A 17,326-nucleotide genomic window follows, 5' to 3' on the forward strand; every position below is an offset into this window, starting at 1 on the left:
AGGGTGCCCCTCAGGAGGTCCCCCCCTTCATGTCCTTAGCAGGTGAGAGGTCACAGCTCTGGAGGCCAGCTCCTGCCACATGGACAAAGGCACCTTTTGCATGACCTCCTGAGCGAACGACCAAGAACAGCTTCCAGAGGCACGACGGCTCCTTCACTGCCTCTTGGGGAGGGATTCCCAGCACAGGGAACCACTGGGGGGCCCAGACACTCTCAGAAAGATGGGTCATCACATTCAGACAAACCACTGAGAACTTTAAAACTGCCGTCTTCTGCTTTATTGACAGGTAAATTGTTCAAAAATGTTCTCACAATTCAATAATTACAAAGACTCAGACTTACATTAAAAAAGTAAAAACCAGAACCCCCAGCAGGTGCCAGCCCCAGCAGAAGGCCCAGGGGGGCGGGTGGGCAGGCAGGTGCTGGGTGTGTGACACGCACAGGCAGGCCGTGGTGCCCACGTCACTCAGTGCCGACTCAAGTTTAAGTGCACGTCTCAAACAGCGTCGCCAAGCACGTCGACCAGTGGGAGAGGGGAAAGCCTGTCCTGGGCCAAGGGCAAGCTGTGTCTGCTGGCCAGCTAATCACAAGCCTTTAATGAGACAGGCCACAAACCTGATTACTCACATGTGGTACAAGGGAGGGTGAGAGTAAATACGTGGGCAGTGTCGCCGCGCCACGGGCAGGGCCAATGTGCAGGAGTGTGTCGGGTGAGTCTACAGGATCCATACGGGGACTAAGCACGGGGCTCCATGCAGGGGCGGGACTGGGCAGGGCGGGGGTGTCCTGGTGCCTGCTGCTGGGCAACCTGGGGCTCTGGCCTCCTCTTGGCCCAGCAGGCCTTGGGGCCTGGCTGCACCATGACACTCACCAGTTTTACGGCAGGAGGCAGAAGCTGTGGAAGCGAGTGGGAAACAGAGCACAGCTGACTTCACAGTAGTAGATACTGATGACACTTCATGGTTGTGACCAGGAATGCACTAACACACACAAGGGACCCAGGGCAGGGCAGGCGTCACTTGTAATGGGCCTCTGTCCACCGCTACAAGATCAGCAGAAGGACTTCTGCGGCTGACTATGAAATGGCTAAATGAATAAAAAGGCCACAAACTAACCTCCATTTCCTCTGTCTTCAAAATTCTAGTGACACTGGGAATGATATACAACTTCCTACTATTCTCCTAAGGTCCCAGGAAACAGTTTCAGGGAACAGACTTGTTACTGAGGCCGTGTCCTGAGCCGTCTGCTTCCTGAGCAGAGCCATGCTGGGTCTACCAGGTTTCTGCAGAAAGGGCCGGCGTCAGCAGGGCCCCACATGCCTTCTCAGCTTGTTCTGGGCAGGAGAGGCTGTGTGGTGGTCCTTCATGTGCAAACGGAACAGTGTCGCCTCACAGCTGTGCAGATGAATGGATCTGGTCTACTGCCACGAATAACGTGGCATAAAACTGATCGTTGTTATAATAAAGGTTTTTCTTCATCTCCATATCTACAAATTGATTCTACATTTCCTTGGACAACACTGGAGGGTCAGCTCAGTCTTGGCACTGATGTTGGAGGCCACCCCTGGCTCCCTGGCCTGTGGTGGCGAGGCAGTGAGCCAGCGGCTTTAGGCGTCATAGGCTGGCTGCTCCAGGCCTTCGAGGGGGAGCTGGCTCCTGTGGGGGGAGTTGGGGCTCGGCGGGCCACTGGGGTTGGAGCTGTTTGATGGAGTTGAGTGTTTGGTGGAATCCGAATCGGGCTGTGAACACAAAGAAGGTGGACAGCTTGAGAACCAATTGCCCCGGGTCTGTCAAGGGGTGTGCTGCCCAGCTAGATGCGGGCATTTGTGGGGGACAGATGTGGCAACTGCGCTCTCTTTTCTTGTTATGAGAACCCATACTCTCTCCACAGGCTTTTCACATGGTCCTTAAGCTTGCTGGTGAGAGATTGTAAACCAAGGCCCAACCCCACAAACGACTTAGGAATTTTAATTACAAAAAGGAATAAGCAAGTCTGCAGTGAAGAAAGCAGACACCACACAAAAAGTGACCAGCAGTCACCGACACGACACTCTGTCATGACAACAGCACTAGGGATGGAGGAACTCTCTTAACAGGATGAAGGTGTCCATGAAAAACCCACAGCTAACTTCATACTCAATGGTGAAAGACAGAGCCCCCTAAAGTGAGGAAGACAACAAGGAGGTCTGTACTAGAACTGCTGGTGAGAGCAATCAGGCAAGAAAAAGAAAAAGGCATCCAAGCTGGAAAGGAAGAAGGAAAACCATCTGTGTTCACAGATGACAGGATTCTATATATAGAAAATCCCAAAGAACTCACACAAAAAACTAAACAAATTCAGCAAAATTGCAGGGTTCAAGATCAATATGCAAAAATCAGCTGTGTTTCTAATGCATCAACAATGAACAATCTGAAAAAGAAATTAAGGGAACAGTTCCATTTACAACAGTATCCAAAAGAATAAAACACAGCTAAGAATAAATTTCACCAAGGAGGTGAAAGATTTATACAGTGAAGCTATGAAGTACTGCTGAAAGAAATTAAAGAAGACACAAATAGGGGCTGGCCCAGTGGTGTTGTGGTGAAGTTCATGTGCTCTGCTTCAGTGGCCTGGGGTTCGTGGGTTTGGACCCAGGTGCCAACCTACACACTGCTCATCAAGCCACGCTGTGGTGGCATCCCACATTCAAAATAGAGGAAGACTGGCACAGATGTTAGCTTATGGCCAATCTTCCTCACCAAAAAGAAGAAAGAACGAACGACACAAAAAAAGGGAAAGACATCTCATGTTCATGGAGTGGAAGACTAAATATTAAGATGTCAATACTACCCAAAGTGACTTACAGATTCAATGCAATCCCTAGTGAAATTCCAATTACTTTTTTTTTCAGAAATGGAAAAGCCAATTCTCAATTCATAATGGAATTAAAAGGGGCTCAGAAGAGTCAAAACAATACTGAATAAGAAAAAGTTGGAGGACTCACACTTCCCAAACTTACTACTTCAAAACGTACTAAAAGTAACAATAATCAAAACAGTGTGGTATGTACTAGCATAAAGACCAATGACCTAGAACTGAGAGTCCAGAAACAAATCTATACATCTATGGTCAACTGATTTCCAACAAGGGTGCCAAGACCATCCAGTGGGGAAAAGAACAGTCTTGTCAACAAATGGTACTGGAACAACTGGATAATCACATGCAAAAGAATCAAGCAGGACTCCTACCTCACTCCATATATAAAAACTAACTCAAAATAGATCAAAGACCTAAATATAAAAGCTAAAACCATAAAACTCTTAGAAAAAAACAGGAATAAATCTTTATGACCCTGGATTTGGCAGTAGATTCTCAGATATGACATCAAATCATGAGAAACTAGGCAAAATGGTGGGGTGAGCTGACCCAGGACTCTCTCCCCTCCAAAGTACAACAAAGGACTGGGAAAAAACCCCCTGAATTTCAGCTAATGAACCTAATGCCAGGACTCATAGACCTACAGTATCAAAAGACAGAGGACGGACATCCTGCTGCCGGCCTCGGAGGAGCTGGAACGGGGTAGGAGAGAACTTTGCTCCCTCCCCCAGAGTCTGGGATCGCTGTGCGGGTCTGGGAAGGAGCAGGGGAGGGGCTGCGCCACTGGGGGATGGTCTAGGACTCCCGCTGCCGGTAGAGTGGAAACCCGCTGACGGGGGAAAGCTTCCGTGCACGGGGACCCAATAAACCCAGGGCCCCAGGAGACCAGAGAACAGAACTCATCCAAATCCAGATCACCGAGCGAGAAAAACCGTCCCTCCCTCCCGGCAAAGCCAGTGGGCGCAGCCATCTTGCCCAAAGGCGAGAGCTCAGAACATGCAGCTCTCGACCCCCATCTAGTGGCGACAGGCTGTAACTGCAACCGAATTCTACCACCATGCAAAAAAACCGCTCCTCTACCATCCAGCAATTTATAAAAGCCCCAGACCAGAAGGAAAACAATAAAAACACAGAATTAAGTCCTGAGGACTTGGAAATAGGTAAACTAAGTAAAAATGAGTTCAGGGCAGCTATAATCAAAAAACCCAATGAGGTAGAGAGAAAGATAGAGAAACAAGCCAAGTTCTGGAGTTACTTCACAAAAGAGATTGAAATTATAAAGAAGAATCACAGAATTACTAGAGATGAAAAATACAATGGACCAGATAAAACAGAATACAGATTCCCTGAATGCCCGGGTAGACTCCACAGAAGATCAAATTAGCATAATAGAAGATAGACAGGCTGAATGGGTCCAGACAGAGGAAGAAAGAGAACTAAGGATTAAAAGGAATGAGGAGCGTATTAGAGAGATAGGAGATTCAATGAGGAGAAAGAATTTAAGGATCATAGGAATTCCCAAGAACGTGGAAAAGGAAAATGGAGCAGAAAGTGTGCTTAATGAAATTATAGAAGAGAACTTCCCAAATCTAGGGATTGAGGGAGAAATGTGTGTAGAGGAAGCTTTCAGATCTCCTAGATTTGTCAATGTAAAAAGACCTACTGCAAGGCATATAGTAGTACAAATGGCAAAAATGAAAAACAAAGAAAGAATACTCAGGGCAGCAAGACAGAAGAGAATAACCTACAAAGGAGCTCCTATCAGACTTTCAGCAGATTTCTCTGCAGAAACCTTACAAGCTAGGAGAGAATGGAGTGACATATTCAAAACTTTAAAAGATAAAAATCTTCAGCCAAGAATACTCTATCCAGCAAGAATATCCTTCAGCTATGAGGGAGCAATTAAATCTTTTCCAGACAAACAAAAGTTAAGGGAATTTGTAACCAAAAGTCCTCCACTACAAGAAATTCTCAAGAAGGCTCTCATACCTGAAAAAAGAAAAAAGGGAGAAAGGGGTCACAAACCAGAGACTAGGGAGACAGATAAATAGAATCAGAATAGGACAGCAAATATTCAACTATAGCATTAGGATAAAGGTAAGGAAACTACCAAAGCAAAGACGATCTTATCACTCTAACTACAAACTCATAACACAAATTAGAACAAGAAATGACAATAATAATTTAGGAGGGGAAGAGCAAAGATACTAAATCAGTCTAGGCCAAGTAAGTAAGAGACCACCAGAGAATAGACTATATTATTCACGAGATTCTAAATACAAACTTCAGGGTAGACAGTAAACTAAACAATAGAACAGAGACATAAAACATAAATAAGCAAAAATCTAAGAAAGCCAGCATAAGAAACTGCAGTATCAAATGGGTAGGATAAAGCACACAGGAAGAGAAAAGCAGGAAAGCCAGATAATGAGCAACAGATTGACAGCTTTAAGTCCACATGCATCAATAATCACTCTCAACATAAACGGATTGAACTCTCCAATAAAAAGACACAGAGTGGCAAAATGGATTAAAGAACAAGATCCAACAATATGTTGCCTTCAGGAAACACACCTCAGCCCCAAGGACAAACACAGGCTCAGAGTGAAGGGGTGGAGGACAATACTTCAAGCTAATAGCAAGGAAAAAAAAGCAGGTGTTGCAATTCTCATATCAGACCAAGTGGATTTCAAAATAAGACAAGTAAAGAGAGACACACAGGGACAATATATAATGATTAAAGGGACACTTCATCAAGAAGAAATAACGCTTCTAAATATCTATGCACCCAACATAGGAGCACCAAGGTTCATAAAGCAACTATTAACAGACCTAAAGGAAGATGTTAAAAACAACACAATAATAGTAGGGGACCTCAACACCCCACTCACATCAATGGACAGATCATGCAGACAGAAAATCAACAAGGAAATAGTGGAGCTAAATGAAAAACTAAAACAATTGGACTTAATAGACATATATAGATCACTTCATCCTAAAAAAGCAGAATACACATTCTTCTCAAGTGCACATGGAACATTCTCAAGGATAGACCATATGTTGGGAAACAAGGCAAGCCTCTACAAATTTAAAAAAATTGAAATAATAAGCATCTTCTCTGATCATAATGCTATAAGGCTAGAAATTAATTACAAGAGAAAAGCTGAGAAAGGCACAAAGATGTGGAGACTAAACAATACACTACTGAACAAGCAATGGATCATTGAAGAAATTAAAGAAGAAATAAAAAAATACCTGGAAACAAATGAAAATGATAACATGCCATACCAACTCATATGGGATACAGCAAAAGCTGTATTAAGAGGAAAATTCATTGCAATACAGGCACATCTTAACAAACAAGAAAAATCCCAAATAAGCAATCTCAAATTACACCTAACTGAATTAGAAAAAGAACAACAAACAGAGCCCAAAGTCAGCAGAAGGAGAGAAACAATAAAAATCAGAGCAGAAATAAATACTATTGAAACGAAAAAGGCGGTAGAAAGGATCAATGAAACAAAGAGCTGGTTCTTTGAGAAGATAAATAAAATTGACAAACCCCTAGCCAGACTTACAAAGAAAAAAAGGGAGAAAGCTCAAATAAACAAAATCAGAAATGAAAGAGGAGAAATAACAACAGACTCTGCAGAAATACAACGGATTATAAGAGAATACTACGAAAAACTCTACGCTAACAGAATGGATAACCTAGAGGAAATGGATAAATTCTTGGACTCCTACAATCTCCCAAAGCTCACTCAAGAAGAAGCAGACAATTTGAACAGACCAATCACAAGGAAAGAGATTGAAACAGCAATCAAAAACATCCCAAAGAATAAAACCCCAGGACCAGATGGCTTCCCTGGGGAATTCTACCAAACTTTCAGAGAGGATTTAATACCTATCCTTTTCAAGCTATTCCAAAAAATTAGGGAGGATGGAACACTTCCTAACACATTCTATGAGGACAACATCATGCTGATACCAAAGCCAGACAAGGACACCACGAAAAAAGAGAACTACAGGCCACTACCACTGATGAACATAGATGCAAAAATTCTAAACAAAATTTTGGCAACCAGAATTCAGCAATTCATCAAAAGGATCATACATCATGATCAAGTGGGATTCATACCAGGGACACAGGGATGGTTCAACATCCGCAAATCAATCAACGTGATACACCACATCAACAAATTGAGGAATAAAAACCACATGATCAGGGCTGGCCCCGTGGCCGAGTGGTTACGTTCGTGCGCTCCGCTGCAGGTGGCCCAGTGTTTCGTCGGTTCGAGTCCTGGGTGCGGACATGGCACTGCTCGTCAGACCACGCTGAGGCAGCGTCCCACATGCCACAACTAGAGGAACCCACAACGAAGAATACACAACAATGTACCGGGGGGCTTTGGGGAGAAAAAGGAAAAAATAAAATCTTTAAAAAAAAAAAAAAAACAAAACCACATGATCATCTCAATAGATGCAGAGAAAGCATTTGACAAGATCCAACAGCCATTTATGATAAAAACTCTGAACAAAATGGGCATAGAAGGGAACTACCTCAACATCATAAAGGCCATATATGACAAGCCCACAGCCAACATCATACTCAATGGGCAAAAACTGAGCGCCATCCCCCTGAAAACAGGAACGAGACAAGGATGCCCTCTATCACCACTCTTATTTAACATAGTACTGGAGGTCCTGGCCAGAGCAATTAGGCAAGAAAAAGGAATAAAAGGAATCCAAATAGGGAGGGAAGAAGTGAAACTCTCGCTGTTTGCGGATGACATGATCTTATATATAGAAAACCCCAAAGAATCCATTGGAAAACTCTTAGAAGTAATCAACAACTACAGCAAAGTTGCAGGGTATAAAATCAATTTGCATAAATCAGTAGCATTTCTATATTCTAATAGCGAACTAACAGAAAAAGAACTCAAGAACACAACACCATTCACAATCGCAACAAAAAGAATAAAATACCTCGGGGTAAATTCAACTAAGGCAGTGAAGGACCTATATAATGAAAATTACAAGGCTTTTCTGAGAGAATTGGATGACGACATAAGGAGATGGAAAGACATTCCATGTACATGGATTGGAAGAATAAACATAGTTAAAATGTCCATTCTACCTAAAGCAATCTACAGATTCAACGCTATCCCAATCAGAATCCCAATGACATTCTTTACAGAATTAGAACAAAGAATCCTAAAATTTATATGGGGCAACAAAAGACCCCGAATTGCTAAAGCAATCCTGAGAAAAAACAACAAAATGGGAGGCATCACAATCCCTGACTTCAAAATTTACTACAAAGTTACAGTAATCAAAACAGCATGGTACTGGTACAAAAACAGGTGCACAGATCAATGGAACAGAATTGAAAGCCCAGAAATAAAACCACACATCTATGGACAGCTTATCTTCGACAAAGGAGCTGAGAGCATACAATGGAGAAAAGAAAGTCTTTTCAACAAATGGTGCTGGGAAAACTGGAAAGCCATATGTAAAAGAATGAAAATTGACCATTCTTTTTCACCATTCACCAAAATAAACTCAAAATGGATCAAAGACCTAAAGGTGAGACCTGAAACCATAAGGCTTCTAGAAGAAAACGTAGGCAGTACACTCTTTGACATCAGTATTAAAAGGACCTTTTCGGACACCATGTCTTCTCAGAGAAGGGAAACAACAGAAAGAATAAACAAATGGGACTTCATCAGACTAAAGAGCTTCTTCAAGGCAAATGAAAACAGGATTGAAAGAAAAAAACAACCCACTAACTGGGAAAAAATATTTGCAAGTCATATATCTGACAAAGGCTTAATATCCATAATATATAAAGAACTCTCACAACTCAACAACAAAAAATCAAACAACCTGATCCAAAAATGGGCTGGAGACATGAACAGACATTTTTCCAAAGAAGATATATGGATGCCCAATAGGCACATGAAAAGATGCTCATCATCACTGATCATCAGGGAAATGCAAGTCAAAACTACACTAAGATATCACCTTACACCCATTAGAATGACAAAAATATCTCAATCTAATAGTAACAAATGTTGGAGAGGTTGTGGAGAAAAAGGAACCCTCATACACTGCTGGTGGGAATGCAAACTGGTGCAGCCACTATGGAAAACAGTATGGAGATTCCTCAAAAAATTAAAAATAGAACTACCATACGATCCAGCCATTCCACTACTGGGTATCTATCCAAAGAGCTTGAAGTCAGCAATTCCAAAAGTCCTATGCACCCCAATGTTCATTGCAGCATTATTTACAATAGCCAAGACATGAAAGCAACGTAAGTGCCCATCAACAGATGAATGGATAAAGAAGTTGTGGTATATATATACAATGGAATACTACTCAGCTGCAAAACAGAACAAAATCATTCCATTTGCAATAACATGGATGGGCCTTGAGGGAATTATGTTAAGTGAAATAAGACAGTTAGAGAAGGATAATCTCTCTATGACTCCACTCATATGAGGAATTTAAAAATGTGGACAAAGAGAACAGGTTAGTGGCTACGAGGGGAAAGGTGGGGTTGGGGGTGGGCACAAAGGGTGAAGTGGTGCACCTACAACACGAATGACAAACATTAAGGTACAACTGAAATCACACAAGACTGTAACCTATCATTAACTCAATTTAAAAAAAAATCATGAGCAACTAAATAAAAAACAGGTAAACTGGATTTCATTAAAATTAGACACTTTTGTACATCAAAGGACATTATCAAGAATGTGAAAAGACAACCCACAGAATGGGAGAAAATATTTGTAAATAATATATTTGACGGAGGTCTAGTATTCAGATTATATGAAGAACTCTTACAATTTGACAAGAAAAAAATGAATAACCCAATTAAAAAATGGCAGAAGACCCGAATAGACATTTTTCCAAAGAAGGTGCACAAATGGCCAACAGCACATGAAAAAGACACTTGCCATCACTAATTAGGGAAATGCAAATCAAAACCACAATGAGATAAAACTTCACAACCCCTAGGATGGCTATCAAAAAAAACCCCCAAAAAACAAAAAACAAAAAAAGAAAATAACTGAATAACTGTTTGCAAAGATGTAAAGAAATTTTAACCTTCATACATTGCTGATGGGAATGTAAAATGATGCAGCTGCTGTGAAAATAATTTGGTAGTGCCTCAAAAAGTTAGACACAGAATTATCGTATGACCCAGAAATTCCACTTCTAGATACATACGCAAAAGAAGTGAAAAGCACTTAAACAAGTGTACACTTAAACAAATAAGTGTACACATATGTTCACAGCAGCATTATTCATAATAGCCCAAAGGTAGAAACTGCCCAAATGTCTATCAAAACGGACTGATGAATACATGAACTGTAGTATATCCATACAATGGAGTATTATTCAGCAACAAAAAGTAACCACCTACTAACTCATGCTACAACAGGGATGAATCTTCAAGACACGACACCAAGTGAAAGAAGCCAGACACGACAGGCCATGTAATGTATGATTCCATCTATATGAAACGCACACAAGAGGCAAATCCATACACAGAACAAAGACTGGCAGTTGCCAGGGGCCGGGGGAGGGAGGAACGAGGAGAAGCTGTTTAATGGGTAGGGGTTTTATTTTGGAGTAACGGAAATGTTTCAAACTAGATAGAGTTGGTGGTTGCACACCATTGTGAATGTACTAAACAGCCAGTGAAGTGTTTACTTTAAAATGGTTATATTATATGAATTTCACTTAAATTCAAAAGAGGAACAAACAAGGTCAGTGCAGGACAAACAGGTTCCCTGTTCCTCCGGAGGCAACACCCAGAGAAGGACACCACGTCCTCAGTATAGTACTCCAGTCTGGGACACACAATCTGAATCTCAAGACAAGGAAATGTCAGACAAACTCAAACTGAGGAGCATTCTAGAAAATAATAGACATGCTCTCTGCAAAAACATCATCATCATGCCAGAGAAAGAAAGACCCAAGGACTTATTGTAGAATAAAAGGGACTAAAAAGGGCAGCTGAACGCAATGTGATTGGGGGCTGGGTCCTGTACCAGAAAAAAGCACTTGAGGGCATTATGGAAACAACTGAAAGAACTGGAACATGCAGATTATTTTTATCAATTTGACAGCTGTACTCTGTAAGAGAATATGCTTGCTTTTAGGTAAAGTGGCATGATATATGCAACCTACTGATACAGTTCAGGAAAAGCGTGTGTTTGTGTGTGCGTGTACACATGCATGCTTATACATACTTATTTGTTAGTCCCTTGGGAGAACTGAGTGCCTGGGAGAGAGCTGTGGGGACTTTTCAAACTGTTTACCCAATTCAAAAACCAGAAAAGCCTTGACTGTGGGACATTTTGCAAAAGAACTGTACTTTTCATAGCAAATTCAATGTCATGAAAGATAAAAGGCTGGATACAGACTAAAGACGACTAAAGAGACATGACTACTCAATGCGATGCATGCCCCTTGAGTGGATTCTGGATTTAAGAAAGCTCTAGAGGACCCCACTGGGACAGCTGGGGGATCTGAATAGGAACAGTGCATAGGATGATGGTAGAGGAGTGACGTAAGCTCTTGAGAGTGGTCACTGTCATCGGGAGGTGACACCCTGGCTCCCAGGAGACATGTGCAGAAGTACTTAGGGGAATTGTGACGTTGCCCCTTGCTTTCTGCTACTTCTTCCCCCAAAAATCAAACAGGGAAAAATGCATTAGGTAAAGCTTATAGGGGTTGTTCACTTTACGAGTCTTGCAACTTTTCTGGAGGTTTGAAATTTTCAAAATTGACAAGTGAAGGGAAAAAAGTAAAATAACAAAAAAAAAAAAACCCAAGACCTATCTCTAAAGCCATCAATCTCAGGCAGTTTTAAGGGAGGTCTATGAAAGCTTCCAGGAAAGAAAATCCCTGTATTATAGCAACTAAGAGATGCAAACTTCCTAAGTGAGAGTTCAAGCAGGCACAGCCCTGAAAACAAGGCTGGCTAAGGAAGGCACAGAAAAAGAAAAGCACAGGTCAACTTTATTCATAAACACAGACGTAAAAATTGTCAACAAAATGTTCACAAACTGAATCAGTGTGCTAAAAAAGAATAATACGTCATGATCAAGAAGATTTATTCTCAGGATGCAAGAAAATCCACTCTCAAAAAAACCCATGAAAGTCACTTTGGAAAACATTAAAAAGCATCTGATTAATATCCATCACCCCTTCCTTATTGAGTCTTCCCAAGCTAGGAAGAGAAAAACACCTTCTCAGTCAGGTGAAAAGGTATTAGAAATGACAGGCAGCATCACTGCTAGTGGGAAACCCAGGCAGACGCACAGAGCCTATGGCGCCAGGGATGCAAACCTGCACGATTCAGGAGCCCCGGCCAGCATCCTGAGAGGCAACATTCACATTCACACACACACACACACTCACTCATACACACTCACTCACACTCCATCACAAACACACACACCCCAAGGTCAAAGAACAAAACTCCAAGGCCATCAACTGAATACCAGAACCAGTCAGAACTCAGTAAAGTGGCTGGACACAGAACATTGCAAAGTTACCAACTTGTACAGACACCAGCAATAACCACCAAACAGGGAGTGGAAGATTATACTCTACTCACAATGGCAACAAAAACCTTGAAATTCTTAAGAGTAAACTTACTAACCACCAACATGCACGACCTGTAGGATGGAAACCATTAATTGGAGAGACGCTCAAAGTTCCTGCATAGGAAAGGTCAAGATGGTGAATATCCCCCAAATTAACCTATGAATTCAACGTAACCTCAGTGAAAAGCTCAACTCAATTTTCACTTAATTATTAGGGAGCCAACAAGCTGGTTTTAAAGTTTACTTGGAAGAGAAAATAAAAAGTAGCTAAGAAATTGTTGAAAACAGGGAGCAAAGAGATTTGCTCTGTCAGATCTCATGTTACAGGTGTACTGGCACAGGAAAATAATCCATCCACTGGTGGAACAGAGGTTCCAGAAATAAAACATGTAAACAAAGGAATTTTAACATGTAATCAAGACATTTCAAGATGGAGGAAATTAAATGGTGCAGGGCCAGTGTGCCATCCACTTTAGAAAGACACAAGCTCAGGTCCTTGCCTATACTCACACAGACACTCAGACACTCACTCTTTCTCACACAGAGACATTTTCATGATACAATGACAAACAGAAAAGAAAACCCTGTCAAGCTCTCAAAAAGACAAGAGAATATTTATCTTAATTGAAAAAGATACAAACTGGACTGCATAAATATTAACAATTTCTGTGTAATAAGACACCCTTAAAAGACAAAATTAGAAGATTAGTGATACTGGGAAAAAGTATCTGCAACAGCTAACATCCACAACTTATAAAGAGTTTCTATAACTCAGTAAGAGAAAAAGCGCAATGACCCAATGGTAAGACGGTGAAGGTGCAGACCTTGAAGGAGGAAACGGCCAATTCACATTTGAAAAGATGACCAACCTCAGTAAAAATTAGGAATTTTTTTTGCCTTATTAGTCCAGCAGCTAATGTGAATACACAGTGTCCATGCCGGTGGTGCAGTTCGGGGAGAGTATTCAGCTCCTTGCCTGCCTCCTACAGAAATGCTCCGAAGGGCAGAAAGACCCTCGGGCACTCACTTTTGGGCTAGCCTCAGTGCTGGGCGTTTCTCACCTCATCTTCTCAAAAACCCTGCAGGCAGGAGCATTCTCACCCCCATCTCACACATGGGAAACTGAGGCACACCTCTACTGCATGAGGATGCTACCAACCACAGCAGGGTCTGGAAAGCCCAAAGAAAACCCGAGCCAGTGGCGGTTCTCCATGTTAGTCCCCCGCACTCTCATCCCAGTGGCCTTCAGAGGAGGAGGAGGGGGAGGAGAGGCCAACATGGAAGGCTCTCCAAGACGCACAAGGCCATTTGTACTTCAAAAAGAACGTACCTACTGGTACGTTACATCTAAGTGTATAGAACTACACAGAAAAGTCTAGAAGGAAGTTGGCTGGACTTTTCACACAAAGGCTTTCACTTCTCAGTCATGCAGAGTGATAGCCTAACCCACGGTCAGTGCCCAGGAGGAGAGTAGGGGCCCCAACACCTGCCCGCAGCCCCTCTGTGCTCAGGTACTCTCGGCAGCATTCTCTCTGGCCCAGACTCAGGGCAGCCACAGCTGGGGGCAGGGGAGAAGGGAGCAGGGGAGCCAGGTGACTCAGAAGCAGAGCCTGGAAGGAGGCCTGGCACAAGGCCATGGGGGCCTTGGTCTGACCAAGGGACTGTGCTGCTCAGGCCACTACACGGAGGTAGGAACCCACATCTTTTTCCCGCTGGGCTCAAGACCAAAGAGCCCATGTCACCTTCTCCCTCCCTCAGCACAGCCTGAAAAGTTGTGAGCGGGGAGTTTCAGGGGGCCTGGTGACAACCACCCAGGCCCCCACATCATCAGGCTGCTCTTCCTTCTGCGGGTGGTGACTCAGCTGCACTCCTCCCCAACCTCCTTCCAGAGCCCATGGGCCCCATATGGCTGCACCAGGAAAGATGAGCATCTTTCTCCAAAGGATGCTACTTTGACTCTCCTCCTGTATGGAGCTTCAGATACCTGGGCTGCATCCCTGTAACTGGCAAGTCTTACCTCTTTGTCAAAGTCCTGGTCGGGATCGGACATACTTCTCAGAGGCACAGCCACTCCAGGCTCTGATCCACCTATGGAACAAAGACGGCTGTCATCTTAGGGAAAAGCGTCAAGAGCTGAACCCAAAGTCTGGAGTCTCAGTATCCCAGGCCCCCGCCCTCAGTGCCCTCTGTACCTGACGAGGGCCACGAGATGTAGGGCTTGTTCCTGGGCAGAGGCTGCCGGGACAGGCTGGCAGGAGCAGGGCCAGGCCTTTCCTCCTGGGCAGGGGGCACAGCACTCTGGGCAGAGAGAACAACCTGTGAGCACACTCGGGGTGTCCTGGCTGGAAGCACAGGCCCCAGGGCAGAGCCATGTCTGACTCCAGCTGACCCAGCAGGCAGGCCAACTTTGTGGTGCAAAGTCTGCAGCACAGACCACGGCCAGGGCCCTGGGACCTCAATGAGCAAGACAGGGGTCTCTGGACAGTGATATCAGGTCAGTTTTGAGCTAAGAATTGGCAATGGCAATTTTAGGTCAAGTCAAATCCTATACGAAACACACTTTTTTAAGCAAAAAAGAAAAATTATGCTCCCTGATCGTACTAAGATGTGATTTAGAAATCACTGTTGATAGCCAATTGCCTTATGAAACACTAACAGACTGAAATGGTGACAGACACCTAACAAATACAAACATCCCCAATGTTCAGAGCTCCCAGGAGCAGAAGGGGTGAACTTGGGTGACTCAGAAATGCCTGCGAAGGAGTTCCCTCAGACAGCACGGGAGAGGCCAGGAAAGCCCTGCCAGTGTCACAGACACAACTCTGCCCTGCAGCAGGGGTGCCCCACCCACCCTCCCGTTGAGCTCACCAGAGGCAGGTCCATGAGCACCTGCATCCCGTCACCAGGGCCCATGTGAGCCACGTGGTTGAAGTTGGTTGGGTTGGATATCATTTTGGATCTCAATTCTGGGTCTCTAAGCATCTCTCTGGGGAGAAGAAAATATTTTTGAGATTCACAATATGTAAACTCTTGGCTCTACCACCCGCCCTCCTTGGTGAGGCCGCTGGCCGGGATCCAGCTCTTACCGCCGCTGCTGCAGTCTCTCCTCCTCCGGCACCTTGAACACAAATCGCCTCTTGCTTCTGGTCCTGAGCATCTGCTTCTTGCTGTTATCGGAGGTGTCGGGCACGTTGAGAACTGCTCCTGCAGGAATGAAGAATGACGCCTGCAGTCACGAGCGGCCTCGTGTGGGATGGAGAGGGTACAGGGGTGGGGAGGACAAAGGGTGTGAGGGGGAAGGGCCGTGCGTGTCGGTGACAGACAGATGACAGGTAATCCCTCCTTCCCTCCACGTCTCTCTGCTGAGAGAGGCCTACCGGAGAACTTGCTCTTGAAGTAGATCAAGCGGGGAGGCTCACAGTTGAGGAGGTTGAGGGTGCCCTCAGAGTTCAGGGGTCTTATCTGTGTTGGAAACCAGAGAGGGACGGTAGCTGCGCAGCCGGCGGCAGAGCGGCAGGAGACTGCCCGCCCCGGCCCGGGGCCTTACCCTCCGCAGGCCGATGGTCTGAACCCACTCCATGGTGCGCACGTCAAAGACATCCACGCCGTACTCGCTGTACACCGTGACGTGCGAGGGGCTGCAACCTGGCGCAGATGGGGCAAAGCAAGGTGAGCAAGCTAGGCTGGACCCAGATTGGCACCCTCCACCTGGGAGGGTGGCGGCAAGACCCCGACCCCTTGGGACTTCAGAAGGCGGGCCGCACCTCCCTCGGCTCGGGTGGTCCCAACTGGGTTGAACCGTAGATACTGCCCCACTCTCACTCTAGAATGAACCTTCACTCCAAAGTTCAGACAAACACACCAATGCCTAAGTGCTTCACCATCCTCTGTAACTAGAGAGCATTTTAAATACCACAGCATAGATGCTGGCAATGACGTGTTTATCTGATATGATTATTGCAAAAGCTCATTACTCCAGGCTCCACACATCTAAAATTCAGGTAGGGCCCAAACGTTCTGTTTTATGAGGCAAATTCCTTAAGAGATGCCAAGAAGTCAGGTTTCCAGGTAAACATTTAAAATTTCCACACCAAAACTACTGCTAAGCTCTGGGGCAACAATGTTGCCCATATGCGCACCACACTCACACACTGGCCTTCTCTCTGTGAAGCTGGCCCTTTCGGAAGGTTTTCAGGCATCCCGTTTGCAGTCTGGTCTGAACACACACCTGAGTGTCAGCAATTACTTTCCTGCAATGAGCTCTGGAGTTGGTGCTGCCTCTCCTTTCTCGTTCTAAGTGATGGTACACTGTCAGGTTGTGACAGAAAACCTACTAACGTACCAAAGACATGAGATCAAAGACTGCTGGCCCATTAGGCATTTGAAGTTTAAGGGGACTTTCCCCACATTTAGAACAGTGGTAAAAAATATCTGGGGTTCGGCTTGGTGGTGTAGTGGTTAAGTTCGCATGCTCTGCTTCGGCAGCCCATGGTTCGTGGGTTTGGATCCCAGAAGCAGACCCACACATCGCTCATCAAGCCGTGCTGTGGTGGTGTCCCACGTATAAAATAGAGGAAGGTTGGCACAGATGTTAGTTCAGGGACAATCTTCCTCAAGCAAAAACAGGAAGATTAGCAACGGATGTTAGCTCAGGGCCAATCTTCCTCACCCCAAAATAAATAAATAAATAAATAAATTTTAAAAATCTGAACTCTGTGAAAGAGGGAAAGCAGCAGTGGACGTCTGCTTCTCTTTGGTCATCCTGTCAGGGATGACGAAGTCATGGTATGAGGCACGCTGATTGTTGTTACACTCAACCTCGCTGGCTGTCATGAGCATCCC

The 17,326-nt window shown here is 44.3% G+C and overlaps 1 protein-coding gene across 4 annotated transcripts in view; it reads right to left on the reverse strand.

Moving 5' to 3' along the window:
* Nucleotides 1–251: 251 nt before the first annotated feature.
* Nucleotides 252–17,326, reverse strand: part of CDC42BPB (CDC42 binding protein kinase beta) — a 133,527-nt gene continuing 116,452 nt past the window's right edge. For all 4 annotated transcript variants that reach the window (XR_011532839.1, XR_011532838.1, XM_070593335.1 and 1 more), the window contains 7 exons: nucleotides 16,032–16,129; nucleotides 15,862–15,946; nucleotides 15,571–15,688; nucleotides 15,353–15,470; nucleotides 14,677–14,782; nucleotides 14,502–14,572; nucleotides 252–1,737 (listed from right to left, as the gene is read on the reverse strand). Coding sequence is in view for 2 of the 4 variants with exons in the window: in XM_070593335.1 (XP_070449436.1) it covers nucleotides 1,606–1,737; nucleotides 14,502–14,572; nucleotides 14,677–14,782; nucleotides 15,353–15,470; nucleotides 15,571–15,688; nucleotides 15,862–15,946; nucleotides 16,032–16,129 (728 nt within the window). In the remaining 2 variants the exon portion in view is untranslated. The remainder of the gene's footprint in view (nucleotides 1,738–14,501; nucleotides 14,573–14,676; nucleotides 14,783–15,352; nucleotides 15,471–15,570; nucleotides 15,689–15,861; nucleotides 15,947–16,031; nucleotides 16,130–17,326) is intronic.

Source organism: Equus przewalskii, chromosome 25, assembly GCF_037783145.1.
Source record: "Equus przewalskii isolate Varuska chromosome 25, EquPr2, whole genome shotgun sequence".
Lineage (NCBI taxonomy): Eukaryota > Metazoa > Chordata > Mammalia > Perissodactyla > Equidae > Equus > Equus przewalskii.